We start from the raw sequence: 19,102 nt of genomic DNA, 5'->3' as shown, positions 1-19,102 counted from the left end.
GATCCTTCCATACCGAAGGAGGTGTTGCAAACAATTTTTTTAGCTATTTATAAAGTACCACTCGGCTACTAAGGTAGTGTATATCTCACTCATCAAATAGCTTTTACGGTTTTATGCCGTTTGAAACGTTCTTTAACGAGCTGGTCTTAGTAAGAGTGTGCTGAGAAAAACGTGTGTTTCGAATAACCTTAATCGGTTTCAACTGTGTAAGATTTTTGCAATTCTAGAACAGAAATACGAGGGGCGTTCAATAAGTAATGCAACACATTCTTTTTCTGAAAGTAGGTTGTTTTAATCAGTATTTCAATACACCATATCGTTCCCCACTCTTTTTCGCATTAAAACCTTGTTTTTCAACATAATCTCCCTTCAGTGAGGCGGCCTTACGCCACCTTAGTGGGAGGACCTGTGTGCCCTCACGGTACCACTCTACTGGTCGCGTCGTAGGCAGTGTGTTGCTGCATCAATAATCTCCCTATCATTTGCGTACTGCTTCACGCGGAATGCATCCTTCTTTTGACCAAAAGAATGGGAGTCGGAAGGTGCCAGCCCCAGTATGTAGGGTGGACGAGGAAGAACGGTCCAATGATGTTTTGTGAGCGTCTCTTGGGTACGCAGACTTGTTGACGCTTTTCATTATCATTGAGAAGAAGTTCCTTTGCATTTTTGGGCGACGAACACGTTGAAGTCGTTCCAATATAGCAGGAGTCTCAGGCACGTGGGAAATCGGACAGATTTGCACCACCTTGTTGCAATGATGACATACACCTTGCCCAACTACATATCGTGCTTTTATTCACTGGCAGGTCTCGGTAGATATTCTGCAAGCGCCTATGGATATCTACGATGCTCTGGTTTACCGCCAGAGGAAACTCAATGACAGATCTCTGCTTGGAAGGCACCCTCGTTACAGACGCCATTATCAAGGCGATGTATAGCGCCACCTGTATTGGAACTTCATGAAACTATAGGAGCTGAAGCAGGAATATGCTGTCTTGTCACACAACAAATTCCACATTTTTTCAATGGAAATTGACCGAGATAAAAATGTGTTGCTTTATTTATTAATGTAGCTCGTATAGAGTTCATGCAGCTCTCATACCTTTATTTCAAATTCGCACCTTTCATAAATTTAATTAACTGAAGTACTTATTGTGGTATCGATGGCTACGATGCCACGGCGTAGGTGCAAGTTGTTAGGTTGGCACTACGACACCGAAACTGACGACAGCGCCCTCTAGCCGGCGCTGTCCAGATCTACGAGCTCATCTCCAGATTCAACCCATTTGATCAAGAGCAGAGAGCCGGGACACTTCGCTTCACATAGAGACTTTGTACTACTTACGACTGGAATACGGCTTCGCACCTACGTGCTCATCATTGCAAAGTTATGTAACCATTTATTAACTTGTTTTTCCCTATAGTAAACATCTATAATTTTACACGCAGTACGAAAAAATAGTTCAAATGGCTCTGAGCACTATGGGACTTAACTTCTGATGTCATCAATCCCCTAGAACTTAGAACTACTTAAACCTAACTAAGCTAAGGACATAACACACATCCATGCCCGAGGCAGGATTCGAACCTGCGACCGTAGCGGTCGCACGGTACCAGACTGTAGCTCCTAGAACCGCTCGGTCCCCCGCCGGCCACGCAGTACCGAAGTGTTTTACGGCTCCTGCTCCTACTCTCTTTCGTCATTCAGCCAACCTTTCAGTTTTCAGGAGCAGACCCACGAGCCGCCTTCCAGGCGGGATACAAATCTTATTTTATCAGATAGTAGAAGTGAGCAAGCGTGAGGTGTAAGACAATGCCTACGTGAAAGTAATCAAACTCAATATTCTCATTCATAATCCAAATCTGTTTTATCAATCAAAACCACTTATGCTCGTGGTAGATGTTCACAAAGAACTCTGTTTGCACTAGTAAATTATTTTCAGACAATGGAAGGAAAATTTGCTTCGAGAGCTCCTTATGTTCTGTGACGATGTTACGTTACTAGGACACAATCAGTAGATCTTTTCAGATGCAAGATAGTTTCCTTTGCGCTAAGTATGCGTGTCTGTGACGAATCATTCCCGAGGGTAGTCAGATTGCTTAATAATATTTACTTCGGGTTTTATTCACTTGTAATCCTTAATCGGGAGAGCTTGTAGTGGAACTTTAATATCCAGTGTTACTATCAAAGTCACATCCATTTTAGCAGACGTCACAAAAAATAAAAGATTGGTGTATAGTTAAAATATTAGTTTATTTATGGTTCTAACTACAGACAGAGTTCTTTAATACATAAAACTGTGATAGGTAAGTATTTAAATAGCGAGAGTCCGGCGAGCGAGCGTCTGCGGCGATGCCAGCCGCCACGGCGGCCGCCGGGACCATCAGGAGTCTGTGGCGGTGGCTGCGAGCGGCCGTTTGCGGAGGACCAGGAAGCGAACGACGCTAGCTGCAGCGGCCGGCGTCTGTTCTCGACGGGCGGCAGCGGCAGAGGCTGGTACTACGCTCGCGAAGTGAGCCGGGCCTTCGACCTGCGGACATAACAACAGGCACAGTGAGCAAAACGAGAGGAGCTGAGCTGAGCACCAGCGGCATGTCTGCGCTAGGAGAAGTCGGGGCAGCTCGCAGGCACATCAATTGGCGCCGGCGGTAAATTCTGAGCTACCGAAGCTGGCCCACGTACCACTCTAAAAGTGAATCGGCTGGTATTTGTCGCAAGGACTTCTCTACTCGTGTTCCGCAAGCGCATAGGGCACTTTCCATCCACCGTGCACCTCGCCCCTCTACGAGTGGACATCTCGTGGTGCGAGCAAAATACGTAGCCAATGGAAGGTCGTGTTACCTTACATATTCTACTGTAAATATTTAAATGGAATTATTAGCTGGGACTGGCATTTGTATTTTGCGATATGTAGGAGGCGTGTACTAAATGTGTTTATACGAAGACCGTAATAAGACAATTGCACTTATAGTCAGATGTTCCTGTTCTCAAATCTTTGGGCAGCAGAAATGAAATGTGACCGGAGACACTGGCGCTCAGACTGGTGATAATCAACCAACTTGCGTTACCTACACATTTAGGTAATGGAAATACATTCATCACGGCACATACATGAAGAGACGATTCACAAACTGAAAACTCAAGACGGACATTCAATTATTTACGCTTTTGATAGTGGGATGCATAATAGCCTGCGAGGTATTACTCAGAATACTGAAGTATGATACTAAACATTCACTCATGAACACTATGTCAATCTATGATCACATGCTGAAACAATGATACGAAGAACTATGGATATTGATTACAAAACTGAAATAAATGTGGGAGACTGTGAGAGCTAATTTTCTCCGCACAGAGATACTCCTACACTTAATAAATAAAGTTCAGTGCGTTTGTGAGGTTAGGACCATTCGAAAGCACGCACAGTATTTCTGAGAACAGGCTACGATTAAGAACGAAAGTCAAATGTATGTTACTGAGCCCTCCTGTAACTGCACTTACGAAGGTAAGAATAAAGGTAAGAAGATGTAAGTCATTTGTTGTGAATCGTGTATTGCAGACTTGAGTCCTGGAGTAGTCATGATAGGTTTATGAATATGGGCGATGTGGGCTTAATCATATGTAGAGGTATATGAATTTGTTATGGTGACACTGGAGGAATGAATCATGGAGCGATATGAAAAGGGAAGGAGGTTGCAAGACTGCTTGTGTAAAATGAATCAAACGTTGCGAAATGGAATCAAGATTTACTTCAATAGTTTTCATTCTGAGTGAATTAGTGATACTGAAGTAAACATTCAATTTTAGGAAATGCAGGCACATTAATATACCATACAGGACTTCACTGGTTTCACGATAACCCGCCGCTCGACTTCATCAACTGAATTTTTTGTTTATTTATGTTAGATCAATACAAGTTTTATCTTCCTGATCTAAATATGTCCATATGGTCGAAGAAATATCGTGACAATATCATGAAATGAATACTTATTGTACGCATTGTGTCTTTCTTTTCACGCACATCTTACAAGGAAGTAGCTTTAAGGCATCACTTTATGTATTTATTTCAGTTACTTCTTAATGTAATGCTCAAGATATATGTCATACTGGAAAACAGTATTTGATAGAAACGCCCTTAGTGTTAATTTTTTTCTTGTGGGACCAAAGAAAAACTGATTGGCATTGGAATCTTCCTTGGTTTTTAAAATTTATTCCCGCCCAAAGTTCTGGCTAAAGAATTATCGTGGTCTGGGTAGCAATTGTAAGATGAACAAGCAGCCACAGAGACAGGATGAGGTCCTGCTTACTCGTCTTCGCATAGGCCACAGTCTTCTGACACATGGCTTCTTACTCCGATCAGCGGATCCTCGAAAGCGTGGTACCTGTGGCGTACAGATAATTCTGCGCCATATTTTGCGAGACTGAGTTTTATTTTCAGATCAGAGAACAGCTACAATCAGCCCTCTGTTTTAAGTGAAACGAATGTGGATCGAGTTTTACGGCTCTGAGGTCTGTCTAAATTGCTTCAGAAACTTTAGGGTGATGACTGTCTCACCCTCCTTTTTTGTTTTAAGTGCTCAGCCAGTCACATTTGCCTATGCTGTTCTTTGAGCTCTTCTGTAGTTTTATACGTGTTTGAAACCCATGTATAACATCTTTCAACCTTCTCTGTTGTATTAATACCTGTGAGACTGAGTGACTGTGTGGGTCAACGCGTGTTTGGTAGGAGTGAGTGAATGAGTGTTACTTTACAGGTTTTCTCCTGACTGTATGACAACAATGTTTGAAATTCTATCCACATTTTTTTCTTTTAATATATCTAAGAGCGCTGATGACCTCGACGTTGGGCGCCCGTAAGCTCCAAACACACACGCACACAGTATATATATATATATATATATATATATATATATATATATATATATATATATATATATATATATATATGTGTGTGTGTGTGTGTGTGTTCCCGGAGCTCAAGGGATAATACGCATGGAAAACACAGAGCCCGAATACGTCATTCTGTTCTAAAGTAAACTATACGAAAGACGAAAAGCACAGACTTAAATGAGAGTGGCGTTAAGATGAAGGCGTAATTGTAGTTACCCGTGCCCGTGTAGTACAAAGCATTACCCCTTCACAAAAGCGTAAAGGTAACGCAAATTTTTCTAGTAGACTTCACAAAAATTGGCTCTGAGCGCTATGGGACTTAACTTTGTCATCAGTCCCCTAGGACTTAGGACTACTGAAACCGACCTAACCTAAGGACATCACACACATCCATACCCGAGGCAGGATTCGAACCTGCGACCGTAGTGGTCGCGCGGTTCCAGACTGAAGCGCCTAGAACCACTCGGTCACTCCGGCCGGCAGACTTCACACAATTCTCACCACTGCGAGGGGTTGAGACGTCGATAGAGCAACAGGAAAGAAAACAGCTGAAGCCTTCCGGCTCTACTACTGCAGAAGATAAGGGAATTTGCAGGTCTACGAAGAATGAAACAGAGTCAGTCAGAAAAGACGATGAAAGGAAATTATTGATAATCCCGAAAAGGGAAAGGAACAATGTAGTGCGAGGCTATAGAACGTGAAAGCTTAAGGAATTTCAAAGATTAGAATGCATCTTAGACATAATTTATTGCACTGGAGGCCTTATAAGCAGAGATATGAAACGTACGAAGCTAGTTCAGAGGTGACTTAAAAGAAAACAGAAGAAAAATTTTTCTCCGACGCGCAAGCTGGTGTTACAAAAAGGCTGGGGATGTCAGTGATCCGTCGGTATCGGAAAGCGACGATCAACGGACTGGCAACCGTACCCGTTTTTCCTGTAGCCATTGGAGCCGGAGGCGCCGAGCAGGTGGGGCCCGCCGTAGGCTGTGGCGTGGCTGGTGGCGACGGCGCCCTTGCCCGTGCTGAAGCTGTTGGCGATGGCCGTGGCCACGCCCGGCGTCCCGTCGGCGCCGCCGCCGCTGCTGCGGCCTCCGGGGTACCCGCCGAAGAACATGGGGAAGTAGGAGCTGTAGAAGCCGCCCTGGCCCTTGCGCCGCTTGCCCGGCAGCGGCAGCCCGCCGATCGGGAAGTCATCCTCGTCGTCGGCGTCGTCATCGTCGTCGGCGCTGTCCTGCGCCGGTCGCTTGCGGCCGGGCTTGCTTGCCGGCTTGGGCTCGTGCTTGTGTGAAAAGTCGCGGCCGCTCTGCAACAGGTAGGCATATTATGCTGTGGTTGCACGTGCCAGTGATGTCAGGGACTGACAGGTGATCCAAAAGCGACACGATCCACCCGCTCCTCGTTAAACTATTTTCCACGGAAGAAAAATAGAACTTTGGTTGGTTGATTTGGGGGAACGGACCAGTTAGCGGAGTCGTCGCTTCCATCGGATTAGGGAAGGACGGGGAAGGAGTCAGCCGCGCCCTTTCAAAGGAACCTTCCCGGCATTTGTCAGAAGCGATTTAGGGAAACCTCGGAAAATCTAAATCAGAACGGCAGGACGCGGGTTTGAACCGTCATCCTCCCGAATGCGAGTCTAGTGTGCTAACCATGGCACCACTTCGCTCGGAAAACAGAGCTTTCTTTCCTTGCCCGTTCATTTTGCCCTCGACTTTAGTGGCATAAAAGCAGTTTCTGTAGCTTGAAGTGGAGAAGGAAGTCTGTGTGCAGGAGTTCTTTGAGAGCGACTAGTGGGTACTATCAACGCTTACATTATTATTTGATCCCTTGAGACAGACCTCGTCTGAGTGGTACACAGAGGATCCAAATTAGATTCCCGGTGCTGCCAAGGAGCTTTCTTTCGTCTGAAGACAGGAGTGAGGAGCATTCATCCTTTTCAGGGGAAATGAAGGCTCAGTTTTATACAAGCAAAACTTCAAGTTACTTAAATACCATCATTGTGCAACCTATTAATCTTTATTAGTTATCACAATATATTCAAAAGGAGAAGGAGTAACACCGCTTTAGAGAAGTCAGTATTAACAACTGGAACACTGGTGAGCTGACTGTTATCATTCCGTAGGACATACATGGACTTCAGTCTTAGTCTACCGACGATAGTGAGTCATTTAGGTGGAGCACTTGTTCAAAGTGATCTTTTCCTAAAAGACCTTTTCAGTTTGGCTGTATTGATTCCAAAGAAATCAACTGAAACTTAAGAAACGATTAGAATCAAAATTTCTCGGCCATACTTTGAGTCTGTCATTGCGACTTTTCTTAGTAATAGGTAAGTGTTAGTAATACCATTTTTTGACGTCAAGTGTCTATTATTTTTCGAAAAGCATGGGGAATAGATTATACTCGAAAACGTTGCAAACTTGTTTGTTTATATTACAGTTTGAGCGAATAAAGCCCGATCAGATGCTGTTACGACAGAAGGTTACCTAATTTTTAAGGTCACATGGTTCTTCACAATTTCTTTGGTCTATTTTGTCATGTGATCTTGACATTTTGCAGAGTATACGACACGTCGTATTAGCAGTTTGAGTTTATCAATTTAAATATGCTCATAAATTGCAGTTTCTTTAAAATTCATATCAAACTAAACACTGTGTACTTTTATGATGGAAAACAGACGATTTGTCGCCACGCAGCATGTTTTGTATCTGTAGTATCGGTTTAAGGTTGCAAACAGAAACAAGGCAGAGTCTATCCTAGACGCCACTGAGACACCTTGAGGGCCTGTGAGTTTCCTTCCGATACATGACAGATAATTTTCGCATGGAAAACTCGCAAACCGATGGGACAGCATTAGATGTATACCCTAAAATTATTCTGATGGTGAGTTTTCACTGCGTTGCACTGGCATTAGGGAGGGGCATGGTTCGACTCCATATTAATGTTCCCGTGGCTTCCCTGAATTCAATATGAATGACAGGATGATATCTTTCAAAAACTCATCTGATTTTTTGCTGAATCCTGTTCAATCTGAACGTGTGTTCAAACTGTGATAATCCGATACGCGACGGTACTTTACCTCCTGATGGTCTTTTAACAAGATTTTTCCTTAAGAACAAAAATAATTAAGAAATTAACCGCATTTAAAAGATGACTGTGACAAATGATGGAATGTTGCAAATCAAAAAATGGGTATAACAGGCCGTTCTTGGTGGTGTGTGTACATTAATGGGCGGTAGTAACTGAATAAATATTGGTGAACTGAATTCCAGAGACGATCAACGAAACAGAGACGATAAAGTCTAGACTAATGTTAGTGCATTCTTTTACAATCAGAGAAATGGAAACGTAGGTGCAGAGTTTAGTGAAAAAAGAAAGAGTAAGACAATTCGTCTCAACCACTCGGCTGCCATCGCGATAATGTTTCGCGGCAAGAGGAGTTACTTATAAGCATACGTTATGAATCTGAGACATGAGCCTATAATGGTGCTTCCTAAAGACAGATACACTGTAAGAAGATAAAGACGTTGAAACAACCGTTTTTGGACCCAAAAATCAGCACCACCACTTGTGCGGGCAATTTCAACGATAGACAAGTTCAGAACATCATTCGGAGAACTCTACTACTACCCCACTTTGAGCAAGGCTAGGAACATGTCAACAAGCTGCTGGACTTACGTATTAATCTGGGCTACTCTGAAAGCCCAGTAATCAATAACAGCAATTTAGAAAGTGTTCTCGAACAATGGACAGGTGTAGCATGTGTGTATACTGACGGTCTAAATACTTGGATTCTGTCGTCTGGGCGTTTGTAGATATTAAAAATAAGAATAGTGAACTATTTCGCATCCCGAAAGTGGCGTCAATTTTCACGGCTGACTTCCTAGCCATTGAGAGGGCACTAAGATACGGCGGGAGAGTAGCAGCTAACCACATCGTAATAATCACGGACTCTCCGCTGTGGAAACACTGACATCGGCTGCTCCTGTATCAGACTAGAATAAAACGAGTACGGAGGTATCATCATTGTGGATCAAGCGGACATTAAAAGCTAGTCAGTTGCATAAGGACGAAACAGCGAATGGAATATAACAACGACGGATTCCAGCGCATGATCTTCTCGCTGTAATTGGAGACATGACCAAAAAGGAATGTAACAAGGCGTAGTAGACCGAAGATCTGCACAAGGACACCTTGTACAAAAAAATCCACCTACATCTACCGAGGGCCGAATGGTATGCTGAAAAGTGGGTTATGAAATGCAACCCAACTGGTACAGGGAACGAGACGCAATTTGTAAGGATCATTGCCAGGTTGAAGGTAGACCACGGTTGTTACCGTCAACACATCTACAAACTTCACATCATACCATCATTCCGTGGGGAGAACCGGGACGTCAGCTACACCTAATTTGGCTGCACTCGATATAGAAGAGAGACTGCCTACTTATGGAGCTAGTCTACATGAATCAAGAACCTCCTTCGAATGTGTTAACACTTCTGACTACAATTCATACAGATATTCATCAATTGCTTGTAGAATTAGTGTTAAAATTGGGAATAAATTGTGACCATTAAGCCTGCTTGTGTGTTTATTTCGATTTGTTAGAAATCTGTTCGTTTAAGAAGCCACTGTATTTATTTCTATATTTTTCACCATGTCACAGAAGTTTGTTTAAAATTTGCAAGAAATTGTACGACGTCTATTCGGAAAGTAAGGTCCAATCGGTCGCGAAATGGAAACCACTGTGAAAATCAAACATGTTTTGTTTGCAACAGTTAGCTACATGTTTCAGCTCTCATAGAAGACAGCCGTCTGTGCTTTCCGCCAGTTATCTACGTTCGGCTACAGCTCGTTGTCTGTGCCAAAATGTTGTTTTCACAGTCAGCGGTTCGTGTAAGCGGGGATGAAACTCAGAGGGACACAGTTACGGGCTGTATTGTGGTTGATCAGGTACTTCCGATCGAAAAATCTGCAGGAGCATGTTCATTGCACCTGCAGAGTGCGGCCGAGAAGGAAACGCTTGACAGTTATGTTATGTGGGCTGCACAACATCACTTGAAATCTTTCACCAGGCCCTCGTATTTGGCAGGAGACATTATTGTTCTAGGCATCTTCACGCGCTCATTGTGCGCTTAGAATTGGAAAGACCGAAGTGACGCGAGGGACGAGCATATTATAGACACTGTCCAACACGTAAGTTCAAAGCTTTATCGGATTTTCGCGCCCAATCGGACCTTACTTTCCTAATATCCCTAGTAGGAACGAAATATTTACGCTTTATAAAGATGGCAGCAAGGTAAGTTTAGACTTGCCGTACTGGTGTATCCAAAGGCAACAAATAAATTGACTAGAAAAAAAATGTGTTGAACATTTAAGTGGCAGTTTTACTGTGCTGAATGAGTGTAGGTTATGAGTGCGATGTAGGGATGGAAAGAACACGGCTAGGTAACAAGTGAAGGCGTCGCGCTTACCTCCTGCTCTGGGACTTCGGCGGACGCCGGCGGCGCTACGGGAGCGGGCGTGGCGGGCTGGTCGCTGGGGAAGTCTGAGTCGTCAGCCTCGGCGGAGGGCGGCGGCACCGCGGGCTGCTCCTGCGACACGCCGGGCTCTTCCTGGGAGCCGGGGGCGGGCGCGGGGGCGGGAGCGGCTTCCGGCAACGGCTGCGGCTGCGGCTGCAACTCGGGTTCCGCCTCCGGCTCGGGCTGCTCGGCGCTGGCGCCCGGGGGCGGCACCACGCCGTTGCACTGGCTGCAGTCGGGGGTGAGCGCCGCGCCGTTACCGTTGCTGTAGCCGTTGCCGTTGCTGTAGCCGTTGCCGTTGGCGTAGCCTATGCCGTTGCCGTTGCCGTTGCCGTCGGCGCCGCCGTAGAAGCCAGAGCCCGCGGCGACCGTGTTGCCGGCGGCGAAAGCCGACATGGCGCCCTGCGGCTCATAGCCGCGTGTCACGAAGCCCGGCCGGCCGTACGTGCGCGGGTAGTACTGCGCCGGCACCGGCCGGCCGAAGTAGCCGCTGAACATCATCGCCCTCTGCGGGAACGCTGCGGGCATGACACACCGCTGTCACCTTAAGTCCACTTATCTTTCAGCGTCTCTTTATTTTTTAGACCATTGTTAAAAATTATTTGTAAAAAAAATCCCATATAAAGTTTTGTACAGGTCACCTAAGGATGCGTCTTCAATTGGCCCATGACATTTAACGCAAAGCATTTTACGGCTTGTACCGATCATTTCATTCAAAATGCGGAATTTTGCCTGTGATTTTCCGCAATTTAAAATAACATGCTCTGTGATACGGAGCAAACAAGTTCGCTCCAACAGCTGAGTTAACCTGACGTATCGTTGAAATCAAACGGCTCTGAGCACTATGGGACTTAACATTGGAGGTCATCAGTCCCCTAGACTTTGAACTACTGAAACCTGACTAACCTAAGGACATCACACAGCCGGCCACCGTGGCCAAGCGGTTCTAGGCGCTTCAGTCCGGAACCGCGCGACCGCTGCGGTCGCAGGTTCGAATCCTGCCTCGGGCATGGATGTGTGTGATGCCCTTAGGTTGGTTAGGTTTAAGTAGTTCTAAGTTATAGGGGGACATGACCTCAGATGTTGAGTCCCATAGTGCTCAGAGCCATTTGAACCATTTTTTGACATCACACACATCCATGCACGAGGCAGGATTCGAAGCTGCGACCGTAGGAGCAGCGCGGTTCCGGGTGCCCATTCAGTCATCCCAACAGTGGAATGTCAGTTATGACGATGTGAACGTAGTGACAACACAAGGGAACACGCAGTCCTTGGGCGGGATTAGAACTCGGGCCTCTTCTTTTGGCAAACCGCCGCTCTGAGTGCGCAGCTACCGAGGAGGACGAGCGGTTAATTTCCTCCTCTCCTCCCTCCCTTCTCTTTCCATCGTGTTGTCAACTATTCACAGGACATCAAGATTAAACTGTCGCTCTTATAAACTGCGGATCACTTTGTCCACGATGGGATGTTACTGAACTAGCACTAATAAGGATTCTGGATTCGAACGACGCAGCAACTTACGAATCCTCTGCGATCCGTATGGCCTGTTGGCGCGCCGCCAACACAGCTCGCAGGAGGCTGGCAAGAGGGCAGTGCGTTCAGAGCGGCTCGCCAACTGTAGCCGAATCTCGCTACCACCGAGTATTCGCACTCAGGCTGTGATCGATCACATCCTACCTCCTGCTTCAGATTTAGGGCTTTCTTCCTTGCAGCCTTGACGTTGTTCATTACACCTAGAACTGTTCGTACATACGGAGAGAATTTTTTCACTGCCACATTTTGCCGAACGCGAATCCGCCGTATGTCTACCAAACTGAATTTGGAGTGCATGGTGTAAGTACGTGGTCTAAGTGTTCTATCTGACAAAATATAATTCTTTATAGGCAAAAACAAACAATAATGGCTTTGGTGAATAACTGGAGATCCTCCTCCGGTTATTCTTGGGGAACTTAGCAATATACGTCCATAATCTACTTGTCCAAGTAGACAACAAATAGATATATTTTTTCTGTTACCTATCAAATGTTTCCATAATTTGGATGTACGTTACATGTTTATAAGATCAAGTTGCCGTATCCTTTGCGATATGATTGTGCAAGCCCTGTCAAGGGTCTGTCCTCGTTTTTGTGTTTGACTGTGGCCGTTAATGATAATAATAAACCAATCGCTGTTTTGTCGCCGAAAATATACTTCCTCGTTTCTCATCAAATTGTGCTGAGGATTTCTCCAACAATTAGTCGCTGAAGCTGTTGGCAGGTCACCTCACTGTCGGAAACAATTATTAAAGTTGGAAAGAAGAATAGAAGAATAAGATAAATTTTCCTCATGAATGTCATCCACTAAGCTGTGGATTTGCACATGTGCGCGGCGTACGCGTTAAATGAAGTATGATGGAAACAGTTAGCAGTGACACAAAGTGTAAACACAAACTTGTGAAATTTTGCAGCTGTGCTGATCGTAATTTCGAAAAATAAAGAGCCTACCGCGATATTTTTACTTCTTGTACTTGTAGTCGGACCTGATAGTCCAGCGATAAAGCGTTTGAACTGAAAGTTCGCATGATCGAATCGCAATCGGATGACGAAATTTTCAGTCTGCTTTAAGCTAGCCTTCACATCTCATTGATGTGAAGGTTCGGATTCCACGCCAAACTGTAGATCACCTCTCCCCAACATGATTACTGGTGTAGTTTAAGAACTCACAAGTCTCCGAAAGGTTCACACCATGCCTTTAAGCCTCACGAAATTATTGTTATTGCACACATCGTCTGGGAATTAGATTGTAAACAGTTCGAGTTTCAGTGGCAGCTGCCTGTCTGAGACGCTGGGTGACGGTAGGTAGATTCAAACCTAAACCGCTTTCATTAGAAACGAGTTCATGACAGCACTGTAAAGCTGAATATTGTTGCTCTACGTAATTACGTCAACGAACTTGCATTATAGAAAATGCACTGTGCTAATAGATCACAGCGTAGCAACTAAAGTTTCCCACTGCACTCTGTTAGTACGGTTCTATTCACAGTACACGCCAACATTTGAATGATAATTTGAGTGATAATGGAAGTGCAGTAGCCGACATCAGGAAAGTCTCTAATGAAAACTATTGGCTCGCTTAGTTGTAAGCTTATCGTTACTCCTTCTTTTCCATTTTTTTCATTACGGTATCCGACATTCAGTTACATTCAGTTCCACGTCTCCAGTGGTTACATGAGTAGAAATATTCCTTCTTCTGTGATTTTCATTATTCATGTAAGAGTTTTCGCGTGCAAAAAGTTCAATTGAATTTACGGTTTAGGCTACAGCTCGTCGTAGCGGAAATATTAATTTCCATCACATTTCTTGACATATTTTTCTCGGCTTTTAAATACTGCTGAGAGTAAAATTGATCTGAAAATACTTTTGTTTTATCATCTAAATGATATTTTTCGTTTCTTGTAGTAGTGCAGTCACTCGTGTAGTAGTAAAACTGAAACCTTTTGTAAGTACATTTCGTAAAATACGTTTCCGTGTTCAACCTTTTGTAAGTACATTTCGTAAAATACGTTTCCGTGTTCACAGAACCGTTCCTCCAGATCTGGAGCACGGTTAGCAATCAGCAACCAGCGAGCAGACGACCGCTGACAGACCAAGGATACGCCGAAAGTCGTGACAAGCGAAACTGTTCGCTGTCGCCTGAGCCGCATACGGCCACCAAAAGCATAATAGAGGTGTTTTCACCTGCTGGCCTCTTTAACTTCAAAGAAGAGAGGTCTCAGCTATATGAGTGTGTCCTTGTTTCTTAAGTTTTTCCGTTGCCGAGTGTACTATGTTGAATACTAAAATTTTTGTTGAGCCTAATTTTAACAGCCTCTAGCAATTTTTGTAGCGATTGAGAAGAAAACATTCGGTACCTGTCCTGTAGTGATTCGCTGCCTTAGATAACCTCAAGAAGTAAGTATTGCACTGCTTAAGATACTATTAGTTATGAAGAAATTTGGAAGGATGTGGCAAAAACATTAGAGCGAGATTCATGCTCTACGTATGTTCTGCTGGAGGACTCACCTAAACTCTGCAGAGGAGCCGTAGCTGCCACAACAACACACAACACCAACGCCATTGCTGTCCTCATGATGACAGGCCTGCAACCGAAACATAAAGACAACCGAGTTATTATCTGTTCAAAAAAAAAAAAAAAAAAAAAAAAAAAAAATTAGGAGCTTAAATTACATTCTGCAGCAGTGACACATAAGCCATTTAGTGTGATTTTTCAGACAAGGCAATCAAAAATCGTAGTTCCTCCTTGTCCGAGAGACCCCGAGGGAAGCATACAGCCGCATAATTGAAAAAAACTTTTTTCTTAGTGCTTTTTGGCACTTAACCTTTCCCAAAGTGTAGAGACTGCGTTTACTATTATTGCTTAGTGATTAGTTTACGTGTAGGCCATTGTTTGTTTACTGACACAAATGATAGAGAAAGCTAAGTGTGAAATACAGGACAAAGTGGCCACCATCTTAATATTTCCATCTGGCTGACATCTCAAGTAAGACAATGATTCCTGCTTCCACTGTGTAACACAGCGAGGAAGTTTGGGACTCAGCCTAGGTCACTGGTGCGATACCTAGTGATCAGCAGCTACTACATTCCCCCCTCTTGCCGGCCAGATACTCATGAGGGATATGTTTTCCACCAAAAGGCCTTAATTAGCTTAGCTCGATTTGATCACCCCACAACGACAGCATCAATGATCTTGGTAACTGAGGAGACGGTCTTATGACATGGGCGATCATAAGAAACGTCTGAATGTGCCCGTTACTTTTGGTACAATTTTACGATTGTATCGCGGAAACTAAGAACATGTGCGATCACACTAGGAATTTCGTAGAAACAATGCGACGAAAACGGGACCTGTTAGCCAGTAAATTATGATTTAAGGCTTTTACCGAGGAAACAGCACAGTCAAATTAAATCGTTATATAGGAGTAGCTTGTAGAAGGTATTGGGACGTTTCTCTGCCAAGTAAAGGTTAGTGCAATTTATAAAACAGAGATATCTTTCTAAAAAAATACGATAAAGAAATTTATATAATTGATTGGTTGATTGTTTTGGGGAAGGAGACCAGACAGCGTGGTCATCGGTCTCATCGGATTAGGGAAGGAAGTCGGCCGTGCCCTTTCAGAGGAACCATCCCGGCATTTGCCTGGAATGATTTAGGGAAATCACGGAAAACCAAAATCAGAATGGCCGGACGCGGGATTGAACCGTCGTCCTCCCGAAAGCGAGTCCAGTGTCTAACCACTGCGCCACCTCGCTCGGTAAATTTATATAACAAAGCATTATACGTAACATACAAAACTCTCAATACAAATAGTGTGTGCAGTCTGTTACAAATCAATTTTAAACACAAAAAGTTAGAGCGTTGCGAACGGCCCTCTTTACTGATCGTCGTTTTCTCTTGACTAAAATTGATCTTTCAGTCTTGTTATACAATGAAAGTTAGTGATATTAAACCGAGTCTACCTCGACGTTTATGTATAATAAGTCTTTTCATCTTGCCTATGCAGAACGGCGATGGGAATCGTTTTTGACAAGAATTTACAATACCAATATAGTTTTTGGTGCAGTTCCCCTCCTATCTGACTTCCTTACCGCTTGCAGCGGTGACTTTAGTACACCGGAAATACATTAATACGTTAGGCATATGCGGAATATCATACTATCCTATTGACTATGTAGAGCCGTAATGTGGAAAGAGAAGAAACAACCGAGTAGGAACTTCCATTTTATTTAAACAAACGGTTTATGTAGTCTTTATTAGTTCAGCGCCAAAGCTGGTCTTCAAACGGTTGGATATATTTCTCCTGCAAATTACACGTTACTTCTCATGCACCCTCTAGAAAAACAAAATCATCTTAAGGACAGTAGGCAATTGACACTGCAGAGGTATGCCGCTGTCTGAAGACGGCATTGTTTGGCAGCTAACTGCATCTAAATGAATCTTTGATTTGACAAAAGCACGACGGTACACCGCCTGTTATTCCCTCATCGTCGAAGTTCTGAAATAATTTTGTGCCAGTTAATCATCGTTCCTGAAACATGATAATAGGACCACGTTGCTTAGCGCTCTTGATTCATATTCTCCGTGAAAACAGTCGACTTCCATAAAAATTAATTAAAAGTTTACTTCTTGTCTCGCTGTCGCTTTTTTCCCGCAGAGATCATTCGATGAGGCGTTACTCTCTCCTGGCGCAAACGTAAGGATTAAAATGAGTTCATTAAGGTAGTAGTCAGTCGTATCTGCAATTAATAAATAAAAGCTGTTATACGGTCACATTATTTATTTGAAAGAAGAGAAATGATTTTTCACATTGTTAATGTATCGTTTAGGGCTGGGACATACGGTAGATGCGTCCGCCTACAACAACAACCAGAAGACAAGAGAGCGATGTATTGCTCTGTAGGAAACTTCGTGTGTTCACCAACAACAACCTAAGGGAGAATGTCTTATGGAGTGCTGCAAAACATTAATATCGCAGCTGAAAGTTGCTCACTCATGTCTTCGCTTGGTATCGTCGGATAAATGTTTATTAATTGAAAAAGCTTCGCCGTCTGGGGAAGTTACAGACAGCGCAGGTCGTCACCAGGAGGGAGATTAGGCTTCACCAGATGGTTCAAATGTCTCTGAGCGCTATGGGACTTAACTTCTCAGGTCATCAGTCCCATAGAACTTAGAACTACTTAAACCTAACTAACCTAAGGACATCACACACATTCATGCCCGAGGCAGGATTCGAACCTGCGACCGTAGCGGTCCCGCAGTTCCAGACTGTAGCGTCTAGAACCGCTCGGCCACCCCGGCCGGCTAGGCTTTACTCTACAGCAACGGAACCAAAGGGTCCTGAACTCGAAAAATGCTAATTTGTTAATCATTGGCTTCGTGGAAGATACAGCGTATAACGGAATTGGGCAAAACTGCCCTCTAACCATTTTCGCCCCGTAAGTGAGGATGAGTTACTTGCGTTATCCGTGACCAGATAGCTGTGCACGAGGTAACAATTAGCGCCGAAATATACGAGACTAATCCACTGGTGTAAACTAGCCCGCTTCACGAGACAACAGGTGGTAGGCGGTAGGTACTCACGTGTAGGAGGTCGTCTTCGAGGTGTGGGATGCGGACGACACCAGACCGTTTCCGGCAAGTCTTCGTCTCGCGGCGGAGGCGTCTCTCTGGGGACAGGAGAGGCTGGTGGATCTCCTCGGCGAGGTGTGCCCGTCGGCAGGAGCCGGCGGCTTATATACAGGGGACTCCCACCCCGGCCGGGGGCGCCGCGCGGCCCTTGGCAGCCGCCCAGAAGGACATGCAGATACTGTGCGGGCGCGCTCGCCGCCCCACCGCCCGTTTTTTTTATCAATCGGCCATTCAGCCTAAGCTGTCAGGCCGCACTCGCGTAACGCACGAGTCGACCGCGGCGGAGACTGGCGTGCGCCCGCTACGTGACGTGCGTGGCGGCCGCCCCCACCGCCTCCAAAATGGCGCACGCACACACGCACACCCACGCCTCTGCTGGAGGAGCGCCCCCGGCACGCGTTGGCAATGCATTATTCAGGTCCAGCAGGACACACGTCGCCCCGGCCGTGATTTAACCTCACGCTGTGAGATGCAGCCACCCGCCGACAGCCGACAGCCGCCGCACATCTGTATCCACAACGTCTCCAGTTTCGCGACCCGTAGCCAGTGCTGAAGATCTGCCTTCGAAACAATAAAAATACGCTGTAAAAATCGAGTAAATTGAACGATTATGGTAACATCCAAACCAAAAGCGCCACCAAAAATGTGGAGAGAACTAAGGAAATTTTCAGCCGGAGGGGTCTTTAGTGAGCTCACAAACCAAACAGCTTGTCCGAAACGTTTTTTCCCTATTGGCTGTCAATAAGTCTTTGCGTGGGTAATAATAATAATTAATGCTAATGACAATAATAATAAGAAGAAGAATAGAGGAAAGTGGCCAAAACTCGACCACCATTCTATTTTTGATCTTTAAAAAAATAGAAAACTTTTGTTTAGTTTCAACTTTTTGTTGACAGGGATCCATCAGCTTTATTAGATTTTACTAACGTAACTGACAACAGGTCCAGTGCTCATATTTGGCGGCTAGCCTGGTGTATTGAGACTGTACTTAGGCTGATCTTAACAATGAACCTCGAAGTGGCAACTTCATCTACATCTGCATCTACATTTATACTCCGCAAGCCACCCAACGGTGTGTGGCGGAGCTCACTTTAAGTGACACTGTCATTACCTCCCTTTCCTGTTCTAGTCGCGTATGGTTCGCGAGAAGAACGACTGCCGGAATGCCTCCGTGCGCGCTGGAATCTCTCTAATTTTACATTCGTGATCTCCTCGGGAGGTGTAAGTATGGGGAAGCAATAAATTCGATACCTCATCCAGAAACGCACCCTCTCGAAACCTGGACAGCAAGCTACACCGCGATGCGGAGCACCTCTCTTGCAGAGTCTGCCATTTGAGTTCTCTAAACATCTCCGTAATGCTATCACGCTTACCAAATAACCCTGTGACGAAACGCGCCGCTCTTCTTTGGATCTTCTCTATCTCCTCTGTCAACCCGACCAGGTACGGATCCCACACTGATGAGCAATACTTAAGTACAGGTCGAACGAGTGTTTTGTAAGCCACCTCCTTTGTTGATGGACTACAT

The 19,102-nt window shown here is 44.8% G+C and overlaps 1 protein-coding gene across 1 annotated transcript; it reads right to left on the bottom strand.

Moving 5' to 3' along the window:
- Nucleotides 1-2,235: 2,235 nt before the first annotated feature.
- On the bottom strand, nucleotides 2,236-17,809 carry LOC124789220 (translation initiation factor IF-2). The gene is made up of 5 exons (XM_047256517.1): nucleotides 17,527-17,809; nucleotides 14,451-14,527; nucleotides 10,363-10,928; nucleotides 5,821-6,197; nucleotides 2,236-2,531 (listed from the first exon to the last, which is right to left on the bottom strand). The coding sequence occupies exons 2-5, from the start codon at nucleotides 14,515-14,517 to the stop codon at nucleotides 2,501-2,503; spliced, it is 1,041 nt and encodes a 346-aa protein (XP_047112473.1). The 5' UTR covers nucleotides 14,518-14,527; nucleotides 17,527-17,809; the 3' UTR covers nucleotides 2,236-2,500.
- Nucleotides 17,810-19,102: the final 1,293 nt, after the last annotated feature.

This window comes from Schistocerca piceifrons, chromosome 1, assembly GCF_021461385.2.
Source record: "Schistocerca piceifrons isolate TAMUIC-IGC-003096 chromosome 1, iqSchPice1.1, whole genome shotgun sequence".
Classification (NCBI taxonomy): Eukaryota; Metazoa; Arthropoda; class Insecta; order Orthoptera; family Acrididae; genus Schistocerca; species Schistocerca piceifrons.
Note: the sequence above shows the minus strand (reverse complement) of the source record. Positions and strands in the feature narration are given on the sequence as shown.